Source organism: Theropithecus gelada, chromosome 14 (assembly GCF_003255815.1).
Source record: "Theropithecus gelada isolate Dixy chromosome 14, Tgel_1.0, whole genome shotgun sequence".
Classification (NCBI taxonomy): domain Eukaryota; kingdom Metazoa; phylum Chordata; class Mammalia; order Primates; family Cercopithecidae; genus Theropithecus; species Theropithecus gelada.
The window spans coordinates 63,276,617-63,292,757 of NC_037682.1; the positions used below are offsets into that span (position 1 = coordinate 63,276,617).

At 42.8% G+C, this 16,141-nt stretch overlaps 1 protein-coding gene across 3 annotated transcripts in view; it reads right to left on the minus strand.

Moving 5' to 3' along the window:
- The window catches only part of STIM1 (stromal interaction molecule 1), a 226,913-nt gene that overhangs the window by 9,697 nt on the left and 201,075 nt on the right, over positions 1 to 16,141 (minus strand). For all 3 annotated transcript variants that reach the window (XM_025356487.1, XM_025356488.1, XM_025356486.1), the window contains exons 6-10: positions 14,488 to 14,665; positions 9,913 to 10,090; positions 1,908 to 2,075; positions 1,278 to 1,378; positions 760 to 995 (exon numbers count right to left, since the gene is read on the minus strand). In XM_025356487.1, coding sequence (XP_025212272.1) covers positions 760 to 995; positions 1,278 to 1,378; positions 1,908 to 2,075; positions 9,913 to 10,090; positions 14,488 to 14,665 — 861 coding nt within the window. The remainder of the gene's footprint in view (positions 1 to 759; positions 996 to 1,277; positions 1,379 to 1,907; positions 2,076 to 9,912; positions 10,091 to 14,487; positions 14,666 to 16,141) is intronic.

Genomic DNA, 16,141 nt, shown 5'->3' on the forward strand with positions numbered 1-16,141 from the left:
AAAAAAAAAAAAAAAAAAAAAAAATAGCATCTGATCCAAAGAAAAATTCAGTTGTGGGCCAGTAAGGGAAAACTCCCTTCATTCACTGAAGAAGTCCAGTGTTATTCCATTTGGTTCTGCTCTACTCAACTCTCATCACTTGCAGGGGAGAAAAGGGAGAGGGAAGACCCAGGACAGAGGAAGAGAGGGTGGGATCCAAGAGTCCAGGTGGAAAGTCAGACATGCTTGTGCAGGAGATCCCTCCTGGGCAAGAATGCCTTTCCAACTTAGAGGATTTAGGACTATATCACTTTAAGGGACTACTGCTTTATAGGGCCTCTCACAAAAAGACAAAGAGAAACATCATTCCATTCATCTACTTTAGCAATTAAGAATAATGAACAAAAATCAAAATAAATAAGTTCAATAAATAGTCAAAATGAATGCCATTTTTACATTGAAATTCACTAAAGGGCATTATTTTTTATAAAGGTAGATAGAATGGTAGTTAGGGACAATAAAGTGAAAAAGACTGAAGGGAGACACACTTAGCATAATAGACCCAAAGGGGCATACAGAGCATACAACAAGGAAAGAACACCAAAAGGACAACTATAAAGAAATAACCTGAGCAAACTGTGCTTTATTGACCAAGGTCATGAGTTGAACTATCTTCCTGGGTATCTGCCCCATCTGCTGTTTAAGCACAACAGAGGCCACAGACTTCTCAACCTGTGCATCAAAAGCTCCTTCCTTCATCCCCCCAAAGAGGTCACCTACACTGCATGGACAAGGGAGACACAATCTCCTCATCCATGTCATCCACGTCGTCAGTCATGATGAAGTGGGCAGGGTTGGGGCGTGTACTGCCCATCCAGCTGGGGTCTATGTTGAGGGCAGCCACCAGTGAGTGGATGCCAGGGTTATTGACAATCTGGAAGCCACAGAGGATCTCGATCTGTTGCCAGCGGTGCAGGCGCTCCCGCAATGCTGCTGTCACCTCGCTCAGTGCTTGCCTGAAGACAGAGGAAAGAGAACGGCAGGCATGGACTTGGTGTGAACCCCAATAGGAATGAAGCCTCTTCTCAGAGGAACAAGTTTTGAGAATATGTGTGAATAAAACACACAATAAACTCATAAATTTAAGAGCAAGGCGAGAGATAAATAAAGGCTGAAGGAGGAGACCAGAGCTGTCCCTCCACCAATGAGGAAATGGAATTGGTGTTGGAGGCCCTGTATGCCCTCAAATTCTGAGGATGATATGGACATTGCCAAAGTAGATAACTGGTGTTACTTACTTAGCTGTTAGAATTTTATGATCTACATCATCCAGGGAAGAGCTGTGGGCCACATGGAAGGTGCCAAAGAGTGTGTTTCTCTTCTTTTTTATCTTCTCAGCCTGCAAAGATGAGGCCCCCAGTTCAAAAAGAGCAGGGATTCAAGGTTGGAAGAAATAAGACAGGCCTTCCCCTATGGCTGGGGCCCACTCCCCCTAGCCCAACTTAGACTGCACAAGGAAAAGGAAGAGAAAGAGGAAAAAGAGAAAGGCAGGCAAGGTAGAAGAAAAAGGAGGGGACAAAATAGAGAAAGCAAGGGGAGAAGCAAAGGGGTCCTTGATAGCCCTTTTGCCCTAGGAGGACCTCTGTCCCCATGGCAGCCTGAGGCTGGCAGAGATTTCCCTCTGCCTGCCTCCAGTTATTTCATCTTTTCCAGAAGACAGGCGGGAATGCCCCTACACCCTCATTCCCTCCTCCAGAAGCCTAAGGACACTGTCAGGAGCTGAACATTAGGAAAGAAACAGAACCCACCACCAAGATATCTCTTCACCCAATGGGAGGAACAGGGAGAGGGAGAGAAGAGGAAGATATGCAGGTAAAAGGGAGAAGGGCAAAAAGGAGAAAAGAGGGCAATAGAAGGGCAGTTCTCACCCCCTCCTTGGCCACCAGCAGCTGCTTCTCAGCATTTTGCTTCTTGATGTTGTAATATTGCACCTCCACCTCATGTGTCAGCTGCAGCCACTTCTGAAGGGCCTCTGGAGCATACCATGAGCTGTGTGATTCTAGCTCCTTCTCTGCTTTCCTCAAGGCCTCCCGAACCTGTGCAGCCAAAAGGATGTGAGTTCATTTACTGCTATTAATACTCTCCAACACCTCTGTATGATGCTTCAGAACTCAGACTTCTTATCTGCTTTACAACTCTCCCAGGAAGGAGAAAGGGTAAGGATTATTTTCCATATTTTATATAGAAGAAAGCAAGCTCAGAGAAGAAAATTAACCTATTCAAGGTCCACAGTGTCAACCAGAACCCAAATTGAGATGTTTTTGTTCCCAGATGAAGGCATTCTTTTCTATCACATCAGCTTACTTTCCTGGTCATGCAGCAAGTTCCAGCAATCTTCCCTGATCTCTTCAGGAACAGGTTAGCTAATGAATCATCTTCTTACCAAGAGTCAGGGTCTCTGCTTAGACTTCAAGACATCACAACGTGACAGAAAAAGCACTGGTCAGGAATCTGAAAATCTGGTTCTTGTCCCTGGTCTGTCACTTAACTGGCTGTGTGACCCTGTGCTTCCTAAACCAGTTCTTAATTCGGTGTGAGGCAGGACTTTCTCCCACGCAAATCCAAACTATCAGTGAAGGGGTGATCTCAGGAGAGAGTGAGTTCCCTGTTATGGGAGGTATGTGAAGAGCTCATGTCAGAGAGACCTGAAAAATGATTGGTACTTCAGAAGGGTATTGTCCTGAATGCTCTCCAGAGTCTCCTCTAGCCCAGAGACTGTGTCTATGATTCTCTCAGGGAGTAGAGCAAGTGGGCTTTGAAAAGAACTCTGTACAAGGTGGGAAGACAATGAGCATGCCCACACCTAACAGAGGCATTGCCAACAGAAGCCAAGACATGAGAGGACCAATGTATAAGTAGAAATAACCAACTTCTCTGCAGGGAGCACGCAATGAGGCAGTCCAAAGCACTAAAGTGTAAAAGACTTGAAAGTACATACAGACATTATGTACACAGGGTTTCTTGCTGTCTCATCCAAGCTACCAGCATAAGTGATCTCCAACTCTCCTACCTGAACAGAATCCCAGAGAAGATGCTTGAAAGCAGTCTTCTTATCCCCAGCTTCAGCCAATGAGGTAAGCATCCCATAGCAAGCCTGAGGTCCTCTCCACAGCCTAAGATAGGCCAGGAGGGCCTCAGCTAGGGACAGAACACCTTTATTCCTTTGAGAGGCAATGAGAGTGCCAATCTTCACTTGGTTTCTGTTCCCTGAAAAAAAACTAAAAATAGCCCACTCCTGTTTATGTAGCTTCTAAATGAAGACTAAATACTTTAGAAACTAATATACCAAGTCTGAAAATTTATGATCAAGTACTAAATTAAAAGCAGTTTAAGGAATGGGATAAGCTAAGCAGGGAATAATGGATGAAGAAGAAAAAAAAAGAGAGCAAATAGAGGGAAGCATGACAGTCAGGGAGGCATACAAAGGGGCTGGCCTACAAGGCTCAAAACCTGTTGGGAGCCAGGCACAGTGGCTCACACCTATAATCCCAGTACTTTGGAAGGCTGAAGAGGAGGATCACTTGAGCCCAGGAATTCGAGAGCAGCCTGGGCAACACAGTGAGACCTCATCTTACAAAAAATTGTGAAACTAGGCCGGGCGCGGTGGCTCAAGCCTGTAATCCCAGCACTTTGGGAGGCCGAGACGGGTGGATCACAAGGTCAGGAGATCGAGACCATCCTGGCTAACACGGTGAAACCCCGTCTCTACTGAAAAATACAAAAAACTAGCCGGGCGAGGTGGCGGGCGCCTGTGGTCCCAGCTACTCGGGAGGCTGAGGCAGGAGAATGGCGGGAACCCGGGAGGCGGAGCTTGCAGTGAGCTGAGATCCGGCCACTACACTCCAGCCTGGGCGACAGAGTGAGACTCCGTCTCAAAAAAAAAAAAAAAAAAAAAAAAAAATTGTAAAACTAGCCAGGTGGGATGGTGTGCACCTGTGGTCCCAGCTACTCAGGAGGCTGAGATGGGAGGATCGCTTGAGTCCAGGAGGTCAAGACTGCAGTGAGCCAAGATCATTCTACCACACTCCAGCCTGGGCAACAGAGTGAGACACTGCCAAAAAAAAAAAAAAAAAAAAAAAGCTGTTTGGTTAATGAGAGAAGTAACTACAAAATAAGGAATGGGGGAGATGGAAGACAGACAGACAGAGACAGACATATCATGCCATGCACAGTAACAAATGTCTGATGGGAAGACAACATATGGGCAAGTCAGAGTTCTTGTCCTTTTATTTTGTAGCTGTGGTTCTTAACCTTGTAACATACTGTAACCACATGGGGAACTTTTTTACTTTATTTTATTTTGAGACAGGATCTTGTTGTGTCGGCCAGGCTGGAGTGCAGTGGTGAATCTCAGCTCACTGCAACCTCTGCCTCCCAGGCTCAAGTGATCCTCCCTCCTCAGCCTCCTGAATAGCTTTGGGACCACAGGCGTGCACCACCACACCCAGTAAATTTTGTTGTTGTTGTTGTTAGAGATGGGATTTTGCCATGTTGCCCAAGCTGGTTTCAAACTCCTGGGTTCAAGCGATCTGCCCGCCCTTTGCCTCCCAAAGTGTAAGGATTACAGGCGTGAGCTACCATGCCTGGCCAGGAACTTAAAAAATACAGATATCTGGGCCCCAACCTAGAGATACTGATTTCATTGATCTGGGGTGTTTGCCTGGGCATTAAAGTAGGCTCTCCAAGTCATTCTAATATGCAGCCAAAGTTAATAAACACTTATCTATATGTTTTAAATAAAGTGTTATCACCTGACTTCCACTTCCCAGTAAGATATAGTAGGTCATAGGAGAAAAACAATTCTGATCCAACACAACATCTGGAAAAAGCTGTATACATTTTATGAAAATTGTGTTTTCAAAATTGTTTTTATTTTGAAAAATTTAGAAAATATGTTATTTGTGTAAACATCTAAGGGGTTTGATGTAGTTATTATTATTTTTATTTTTATTTTTGAGATGGAGTCTTGCTCTGTCACCCAGGCTGGAGTGCAGTGATGTGATCTTGGCTCACTGCAACCTCAGCCTCTCGGGTTCAAGTGATTCTCCTGCCTCAGCCTCCTGAATAGCTGGGATTACAGGTGCCTACCACCATGCCTGGCTAATTCTTGTATTTTTAGTAGAGATGGGGTTTCGCTATGTTGGCCAGCCTGGTCTCGAACTCCTGACCTCAAGTGATCTGCACGCCCCGGCCTCCCAAAGTGCTGGGATTACAGGTGTGAGCCACTGTGCCCAGCCTGATATAGTTATTTTAAATGAATTAATAAATATTTTTAAATTTTCTGTTTTAATTTCTAATAGGTTAAATATTAACAGTATTATCACCTATCAAAATGTTCTTTGAGGTCTTAAATAGTTTTTAAGAGTAAAGGGTCCTGGCTGGGTGTTGTGGCTCAAGCCTGTAATCCCAGCACTTTGGGACGCCAAGGCGGGTGGATCGCCTGAGGTCAGGAGTTTGAGACCAGCCTGACCAATATGGTGAAATCCCTTCTCTACTAAAAATACAAAATTAGCCATGTGTAGTGGCAGGCACCTATAATCCCAGCTACTCAGAAGGCTGAGGCAGGAGGAGAATTGCTTGAACCTGGGAGGTGGAGGTTGTAGTGAGCCGAGATTGTGCCATTGCACTCCAGCCTGGGTGACAAAAGCGAGGCTCCATCTTAAAAAAAAAAAAAAAAGAGTAAAGAGTCCTAAGAACAAAAAGTGTGAGAACCACTAGACTAGATAAACTAAAAGTCAGAGAGAAAAAGCCTTTCTAAGATGAGTTGTCAATTGTCAGTCATTTTCTTCCTGGGAGACACTGATGATTTTAGGTGAGAGCTGAAAATTGCACTGGACCCACGTAGAAGATCTCCACTGGGGCACCAAGAAAACAGCCTACGATGTGGCAGAACTGCATCTCTCATAGTTTTTCAGGGTTGAAGAGAAAGAAACTAACAGCTTTCCATTTAAAAGTCAGGGAGGGACATATCTGAGAAACTGGGACAAATGAAAGCTACACCAAGTTTTACTAAAACTACAACCTAGTTCAAATGCAGCTCCATCTCTGATTGGCTTGAGGTGATCAGTTCCTTAATATACTCCACGAAAGAAAGGGGGAAAACTACCTGATGGAAGAGAAAATCATCTGGAGCCTCTATTTTTTTAAATACACACTGTCCAGCATGTCATAAAAATAAATTACTAGACATAAATGGCAAAAAAATGACTAATAATCAAGAGGAAAAATAAGCAGTCCCATAAATGATCCAGATGTAAGAATTACCAGACAAGGACTTTAAAATAATTACGATTGCTATGTTAAGGGAAATACAGGAAAAGATGGATACAGTAGATAAAAGATAGAAATTCTGGACAGGGAACTGGAACCTATAAAAGAGTAAAGTGGATATTCTAGAATTGAAAAATACATTGTCTGAGAGTAGGAACCCACTGGATGGGTTAAACAGCAGAATGCTTACAGTACAATGCAGAATTAAAGAACTTAAAAGATAGATCAATAGAAAATAACCAAATCAAAACACAGAGAGAAAAAAGAACAGAACTGAGCATAAGAGACATGTAGAATAGAGTTAAAAGATCTAACATAAATATTACATTCTCAGAAGGAGAGGAGAGAATGGAGCAGAAGTAATATTTTAAGAGATATATAAGTGCTAAAAAGAATGTATTTTCTAGAGTTAGGCAGAGTGTTCCATATGTGTCAAGGAATTCAAACTTATTAACCATGTTTTTAAATTTTTTATATCCTTATGGATGCTATTGGTGACTTATTATTGAGAGAAGTATATTAAAATCTCTAACTTTGATTATAAAATTTGTCTAGTATCATTTTAGTTCAGTCAATATTTGCTTTATATTATTTTAGACTATATCATTAGATGTATCCAAATTAAGGGCTATTATATATTAAATTGAATTCATCTACTTATCATTATGAAATACCTATTTTTGGGGTCTAGTAATACTTCTTGACCTAAAGTTTACTTTATATTAATGTAAATATTACATTTATATTAACATACAGCTACCTTTGCTTTATTTCACTTAGCAATTGCTTTAGGTCAATACTTCATGACCTAAATCGTATTTTATATTAATATAAATATTATATTTATATCAATATATAGCTACCCCTGCTTCATTTTGCTGCTTTATTTTGTAACATATCTTTTCTCATCCTTTTCCTTTAAGCTTTTTTTGTGTTCTTATATTTAAAGTGTGTCTCTTATAAACAGCATATAATTGAGTTTTGGCATTAATCCAATCTGACAATCTCTGACTTTTAACTGAATTGCTTAGTTTTTTTTCATATAAATCAAGTCTCAACAAGTTTCAAAGGACTACACCCACACAGCATATGTTCTCTGACCATAGTGAAATTAAACTAGAAACCAGTAAAAGAAAGATAAGTAAAAAAGTCCTCAAGTGTTTGAAAATCAAGCAATATACTAGATAACCATGTGCCAAAAAAGGAGCCACAATAAAAATTAGAAAACTTTTGACCTGAATGATAATAAAAATATAAAATAGAGATTCTTGAATGATCACCTTACTTGAGGGAAAAAAAAAGGTCCTTGACAGCCTACTTCATATCACATACAAAAGTTAATTTGAAATAATATCCCTAAATGTGAAAAGACAAACAATAAAGATTCAGAAGAAAATTTAGGGAAATATCTTGGGAATAGGGAAGGATTTCTTAAACAAGAAACAAAAAGCAAAAAGTATCAATTTTTTTTTTTTTTTTTTTTTGAGATGGAGTCTCGCTCTGCTGCCCAGGCTGGAGTGCAGTGGCACTATCTTGGCTCACTGCAACCTTCACCTCCCAGGCTCAAGCAATCCTCCTGCCTCAGCCTCCCAAGGAGCTGGGACTACAGGTGTGTGCCACCACACCCAGCTAATTTTTGTATTTTTAGTATGGATGGGCTTTTGCCATGTTGGCCAGGCTGGTCTCGAACTTCTGATCTCAAGTAATCTGCCCGCCTCAGCCTCCCAAAGTGCTGTGATTACTGACATGAGCCACAACGCCTGGCCACATCAGTCATTTAAAAAACTGATTAAATTAGAAGCCCTTAAAATCAAGGACTTCTGTTTATCAAAAGACAGTATTAAGAGAGCAAAAAAACAAGTCAAGGCTGAGAGAAAATATTTTCTGTACATGTGTGTATTTATACTGACAAAACACTAATATCCAAAATATATAAATAATGCTTACAAATCAATAAGAAAAAGACAATCCAATTTTTAAAATGAGAAGAGATTCCCAAATCAAATGGCCAATAAATTTATTAAAAGGTATTTAATAATATTAGGGAAATGAAAATTAAAATCACAAGATACTACTATACATTTACCAGAATGTTTAAAATTAAAATGCCTAAAAATACTGAGGTTATGGATCAACTAGAATTCTCTTACATTGTTGTGGCAGTATAGATTGGTACAATCATTTTGGAAAACTGTTTGACAGTTTCTAAAAAAGCTAAATACATGAATACTCTATTATATGTCCAACAGAAGTGAGTGCTTATGCCCACCAAGAGACATATGCAAGAAGATTCATAGCAATATTATTCATAAAAGTCAACAAAGCTACAGACAACCCAAATATTTATCAACGGAAGAGTGGATAAATTATAGTATACTCATACAATAGATGAGTAACTCAGCAATGGAAATAAACCAACTATCACTACATGCAACTTTGATGACTCTCATAGACATACTGTTGAGTGAAAGAAACAAAACACAAAAGAGTATATACTGTATAATGCCATTTGTATGAAGTTCAAAATTAGACAAAACTAACTGGTTGGGGCTGGGTGTCGTGGCTCAAGCCTGTAATCCCAGCACTTTGGGAGGCCGAGACGGGTGGATCACGAGGTCAGGAGATTGAGACCATCCTGGCTAACACAGTGAAACCCGGTCTCTACTAAAAAATACGAAAAAAACTAGCCGGGCAAAGTGGCGGGCGCTTGTAGTCGAGCTACGGGAGGCTGAGACAGGAGAATGGCGTGAACCCGGGAGGCGGAGCTTGCAGTGAGCTGAGATCCGGCCACTGCACTCCAGCCTGGGCCACAGAGCGAGACTCCGTCTCAAAAAAAAAAACAAACCAAAAAAAACTAACTGGTTTACAAGTTGTGACAGTAGTTAACTTTTGGATGAAATATTAACTGGGGGAGCAAAAGTGAGTTTTCTGGGGTGCTGAGAAGGTTCTGTATTTTGATCTGGGTGGTGGTAACACAGGTACATGCATATGCAAAAGCTTGCCAGCTGTATACTTATGACTTGTACACTTTATGTAAATCCCTCAAAAAAAGAAACAAAATAACTGTTATCACCGATTATCCACTGTTCTTTGAAAATCATGGTGACTATTTTTATAATTTTCTTTTTTTTTGGTTTTTTTTTTTTTTTTTGAGACAGAGATTTACTCTTGTTGCCCAGGCTGGAGTGCAATGGCACGATCTCGACTCACTGCAACCTCCGCCTCCGGGGTTCAAACAATTCTCCTGCCTCAGCCTCCTAAGTAGCTGGGATTACAGGTGCCTGCCGCCACACCCAGCTAATTTTTTTGTATTTTTAATAGAGATGGGCTTTCACCATGTTGGCCAGGCTGATCTCGAACTCCTGAACTCAAGTGATCCACCTGCCTCGGCCTCCCGAAGTGCTGAATTACAGGCATGAGCCACTGTGCCCACAGTGACTATTTTTTACAACTTGAACTCTTATTGGTAAGAGTCCAGTGACTCTAGAGCATAGTCTTTGGATCACATTTCAAATTCCTCACACATGAAACTTCCAGCCAGACCCTGGGCCCCTGCCCTTTGCCCACCCGTCAAGGTGTCCAGGAATTTGTGGACTCTCCTACCTGCTCCAACTCCTCCTCAGCATATTTTTGGCGGCTCCGCTCATTCTCAGTACCCTCCCGCAGCTCCTTCAGCCGCTGGGCTTCCTGCTTAGCAAGGTTGATCTCATCGCGCAGCTTCTTCTCCAGATGGACCTTCTCCACCTCCACTGTGCGGTGCTCCTCCTGGGCCTTGTGCAGCCTGGGGGGCAATGCAGGGAGCTGGAGGAGGCCAGGCAAGGGGGTGCCAGCCAACATGCCATGAGTCATGGCACCAAAGAGGAAAATGACGGCTCCAACTCTCAGCATATATTCTCCCTGCTCTGCTGACTGTCTGGCTCTGAGCTAACTCAGGGCCAATAGAAACCACAGTTATTACCTAATTCACACCTTGACCATCATTTTGCTGCCAGTAATCAAGGCTGTGGAGCCAGGTTCTCAGGCATCTGAATCCCTCCTCTAAACTGTCTCATACAAAAATCATAACAAGTACCAGTTTACAAGGTATTTCCCATTTGTCCTCCCAGCAGATAATGATTATATTGGTACCATTATCAGCCTGGGACAGGCAGATATGGAGCCTTAGAGAGGGAAAGCAACTTGCAGGAAGAACTGAGGCTAGAATTCCAATCTGTGTAACTTCAAATGCCACAATTAATCCCCTTATGTAGTGGTATCTAGAAAGTTCAATAAATGTAGAATACCCTGCAAGCTAGACAAAAAGATCCAGGAAAAACCTAATGGCCGAGAAGTGACTGGGGTGGTAGCAGAGGGGTGGATTAAGGAAGATGAGGAAGGAACTATTGAGCTAGACCTCTTGGATTCCTGAGCTTCTGTTCCCAGAAGCAAAAAACAAACTAAATTTATGCCAGAGGGGCTGGGCAGGGCTCAGGAGAGTCCCCTGCTGCCCCCAGGCTCTGAGTTCCTTTCCCAAGTATCTTCCTTAGTGGATGAGATCTCAAGGGCATGAGTTATAATGTAAGTCTACCCTTGCACCGTCACACACATTCCCTCAGTTCACTGACAAAACCTTCCATCCAGCTAAACAAGCCTTCTCCCTTCCTCACTTCTTTCCTCCACATGGCTATCTATGTTAATACACTCATTCATTCATCTATTCATTCACCAAGTTCTTTCAAGTGCCTACTAAGTGCCAAGCCCTGTGCTAAGCCCTAAACGTATGGCAATAAATCAGAAAGCTGTCCCTGCCACTGAGGAGCTCATGATTTACTCCAACAAAGACAAGTAAACAGGTAACTGTATACAGTGTGACAAATTCCATAATAAAATTATCATATATATGATAAGATATATATATATCTTTTCATTATAGAATTTATTTTATATACATATATATTATATATATATATATATATATATGATGTTGAGTGCACCCAAAAGATGGAGTAATCAGCTCTGCCTGACAGGAGTGAGGGAAGGAAAGGGAGACTTGTGCTACACCCAGAACAAAGACTGAGAATTTGCTAATCCCTTTGGAAGAGAGAACGGACTTTACTGTCTGGTCTTCCTTTCTAAGTAAAAACCACCAGATTACCAGGGGACCAGATTAGGAAGGGGAAAGGATGGTGAAGAAGAGATAAGATATATAGTTTAGACTTGAGGTATGGAAAAGAAAGGATAGACTACAGAACAAGAAGGACCCTGAGAGAACACTGATCACTGAGATAATTAAGTAGATGAAACAGATGAAACAAACAGAACTCAATCTGTTAAAAACAAAACTCTAAGTCCAGAGCTATCAGTGGCGGAGACCTCAAAAGGTATAGTGGAACAAGCAAGGAGGTAAGAGGAGGAAATGTTAGGCTGCAAGCTCCCGCGAATTGTAATCTGCCTACTTGGTCCCTGAAGAGAAAGGGAGTTGAACCTCCTGAAAATGAACACCAGATGGCAATACATGCATAGGTAAAGACAAACCAGAGGCGCCATTTCCTGCCATCTCCTTCCCTTGCTGAATGTCCTTCTTTATTGTACTCTTCCATGACCCAACTGTATAAAGTTACACCACTAAGGATTCACTTCTTCACTGAAATACTGTCCTCTATGAAAGCAGCCTCTTGAGAAAAGCCAATACTACGATAAGTCTGTCCTTTATAATAGTGAGCTCCTTTATAGTAGAATCAAGACTGACCCCCTTTCATAGTGCCAATAAGGTCTGTTAGAGACGGAGATCAATAATTATTGTTGGGTGCAGAAATGAGCAAATAAATATACAATTAAGCACTGCCCCACTCCAAGGCAACAACCATTAGCATTGCAATTAGTCCTGCCTCTAAGCAGTTGTGTGACGATGAGCAAGTTTTGCCTGCTTTGGGAATCAAAATTCCTGCCTGCCTCAAATAATTATCTTGAAACTCAATGAAATCCTAACTGGAATGTACATGTAGAATTATATTTATTCACACAAATTATCAGGAACTGTGTAATAAAGCTCTGTAAAAGCTGGCATTGCAGGTCTGTTAATACAAGGAGGAACAAGGTGGCAGTGGGCTCTGGACACTCAGAGGAGGATATATGTGTGCATGTGTGCAAGCCTATCTCTAGGGGGGAAAGGGGAGGGGTGTCTTTGTCTCTTTCTAAGTGCCGCAGTGGTCACTTAGCTCTGGAGGTCTTAGGGAGCAGGGAGTGCTGGGAGCTTAGTTTTATCCCCAAACTTGGAATGTCTCCTGCCTAGATTCTTTTGCCTTTGGAATGGAAACAGTACACGTTTTTCAAACAAATGAGGTATGGGGACTGCTCAGACAGCAGCAGTTAGCTCCTAATTGGCAAAGGGCCCAAGAACAAGGGGCCCAGCAGAGTAGCCAGGATTCAGCTTAGAGATCAGACCCCTCTCGCTCCCTAGAAGCCCAGCCCATGGAAATAAACACAGTAAGTCTGCTACCTCAGTAAAAGCAGCACCCTGGAGTGTCAAAATTCCTAGTTCACTACTTACTGATATATGACCCTGAGCAAAGCACTTACCCTCTCTCTGAGCCTTCATTTCCTCAACTCTAATAGTACCTACTTCAAAGGGCTATAATGATTAAAAGCAATAATGCATTTAATTATTTAACAATACCTGGCTCACAAGAAGTCTTTTCCCCACCCCTCCAAAGAAAATAGTGTTTACCATTTAAAAATAACACAATGGCTGGGCACAGTGGCTCAGGCCTGTAATCCCAGCACTTTGGGAGGCTGAGGTAGACCTCTTGAGTCCAGAGTTCAGGAAAAGCCTGGGCAACACAGCAAGACCCCTGTCTCTACAAAAAATCAAAACAATTAGCCTGGCATGGTGGCATGCACCCAGCTACACAGGAGGCTGAAGCAGGAGGATCTCTTGAGCCCAGGGGGTGGAGGCTGCAGTGAGCCATGTTCATGCAATTCAACTTCAGCCTGGGCAACAGACCAAGACCCAGAGTCAAAAAATAATAATAATAAATAGAAATAAATGAAAAGACAAGACTTCATTTCCTTTTACATGAATTCCTGCAAAGACTTCCCAACTAGAGTCCCTAGGCTTCCAGAATCATTTTCTAAAAGACAGTCCTGAATAGGCCTCTCCTCTTCTCGAAAATAAAACCACCAAAAAAACCTGATTTGACTCTCTATTGCCTTCTGCATCCTACTAACTTCCCCACATGCATCTTAAGGTCCCAGGGATCTGGCCCCACCCTATACACTCAACCTTAACACCCAGGACCTCTCTACCCATCTTTCAAGGCTACCTCCTCAGAGTCCCACATCCACTCATTCACCTCTTTGTCTTTCTAGTCATTAGCATTCTTATCCTATAAGCTGAGTCTGGAACTAAGTCTGCATTAAGTGTGCTCTCACTGCTGCTTCTTGTGGGTGTGTAAGTTTTGTTTCCTCAGGAACAGTGAATTTCTTACAACTGCCATCACAGAACTGGTTACTATATGTTAGGAAATACACAGGCTGACTGACCGACTGACTAACGGGCACTCTCTTTTCACAGCTAAATCTTCTGCCATAGTTTTGAAGTCATATTTTATTCTAACAGAATCCCACACCATATGAGTTGGAAGTGTTCTAGGAGAGTTTAGCATTCTCCTAGGTCAATCCCTTCATATTACCAATGAGGAAATAAGTCCTGGGAGGGAAAGAGATTTATCCAAAGTCATACAGCAAGTCAGCGTTTATGAGATTTAGATTCCTTATAAGAAAGAACTAAGGACAGTAAGAAGGAAGGTTTGTGAGGTTTCTTTGGGGAACAGTAAAGAACAGTTCATTATATCTATTTATATGCTAAGAGAAGCAGTCCAGAGACGGATGAAGGAAGAATGACCCCCTAACAAGCAATGGGAAGCTCAAGACCTCTGGCAGCTACACATTTCTCCCTCTGAAGCTAAGAGGCAAAAAAGATAGAAACAAGTTTCTCCCCAGGAGGAATAACTGCCCAGGGCACTTGGAATATCGGCAACCTAAACTTGCAGTGCAGTTTTGGAAGGATGATGCAGCCTGGGCTGCCATGTTAACAAGGTCTCAGGGGCCAAGTGGCTCACACTCAGGTGGAAATAGGAGGTTCCCAGGAGCCAAAGGTAATGGCAGGGCCTTACCTTTCCTGAAGGGGCAGGGCCTTACCTTTCCTGAAGGTCATGCAGACTCTGCTCAGCTCGGTGTAACCCCTCCAAGTCCTTCATCATCTTCTTCATGTGCTCCTTGGAGTAACGGTTCTGGATATAGGCAAACCAGCAGCCGCCCACACCAATAACGATAGACACCACCAGCATGAAGTCCTTGAGGTGATTATGGCGGGTCACTGCCAAAGAGGGGAGGGCATGGTGAGTTAGGGTGCCTACTGCACACTTAGCCTTGCAGACTCCACTGCACACTCTCCCACTCTCCCACTGAGAAGGAATTAGTTTCTCTTCTTAGATACACAATTCCCATACACTATTATAGTAAGCTCTATGTCTATCTCTCTGCTAGCCAAGGCTTTGTTTTGAAATGAGAGGCCTTACAGCAATACAGGAAGCTTATTAAATCACACTTCCTTAAGATGCAGTGAAGAGGAGAGAACTAGTGCCTTCTCAATATACCCTAGCCATCTTTGGGCTAGGATGAGCCCATATGCCCAGATGTAGTGGCTTCTGTCCTACAGGGTAAGCAATTCTAAAGTTCCACAGTAGGTAAATGGAGATGACTGGTATAAAGGATATAAAGCAATGTCACCAGAAGCCTTAGTTCTGGCTGTAGGACTGAAGTCACTGTAGGAACTAGGTCTCCTGGACTACCAGGCCATTCTTGGCACAGATCAGGGAAAGGTCCAGAAGTCTCAATCTACGGTGGACATTTCTAGGCTACTGTGAAATCCAGAGACTCTAGAACAGGATAGCATCAAGAAATTGATATTGATGAGACATTACACCTACCAGAAACTGAGGGGCAGAGCTATTTCCAGAAAACACCTGGTAGCAATTCAGTGAAGCATGAGGGCCCCAACCACCAACTGGGGTTCAAAGAATGCCCACTGTCCAGAGCAAAATTTAAATGTTAAACAAGAAATGACACCAAAAGATAAAAAGCAAAAGCCACATCCTAAACACTTAGCTAATCAGGAGAGAGGCACTTCTGGAACTAACATTGTTCCTGGTATACCAGATCTGGGCTCTGTGCCACAGCACAAAAGACTTGAAAGGGGCACTATAAGGAGACGGCTGCTCCTGCATCCTCTGTCTAGGTTGTGCTGTGGGCTCAGAGGAGCCTTGGATGTGGGAGTCAGAGAAAGAGGGAAAAAAGGGAGTTATGCCAGGGCTAATGACCCTCTGTGCACAGCAAGTTGCCCTTAGACGGTGGAGGAGGAGGTAGGACTGGCATGATCCTTGGACACAGTAAGGACGTGAGGCTGGTGGAAATCCAAAAGGACCCGGGTCGAGCCACCAAGTTAAGGGAGGGTCAAGACACCAGAAAAAGAAACCATATGATACTGATGCCCATAGTGTTACAAAAAGAGTTACCATCATAGCTGCTCACAGAAAGGCTGAGCAGCAGGACATGGGGATGAGATGGGATCAAAGACAAATTAACACATCCTATTTCCACCCAAGGGAGGGGGGTTACTAGGTCAGGGTGGTGGCCATGTCCTTCATACGTTTATTCTAGGCTCTCTGAAAGAAAACCGAGGGTCCTCTCATGGCCATCCCCTAGCCTCCAGGCAGGCTACAAGACTAGGCATACTTAAGCCCTCACTCTCCTACCTTTTAGGTTCCAAGAGGAGCTATTTCTGCAGCACAGT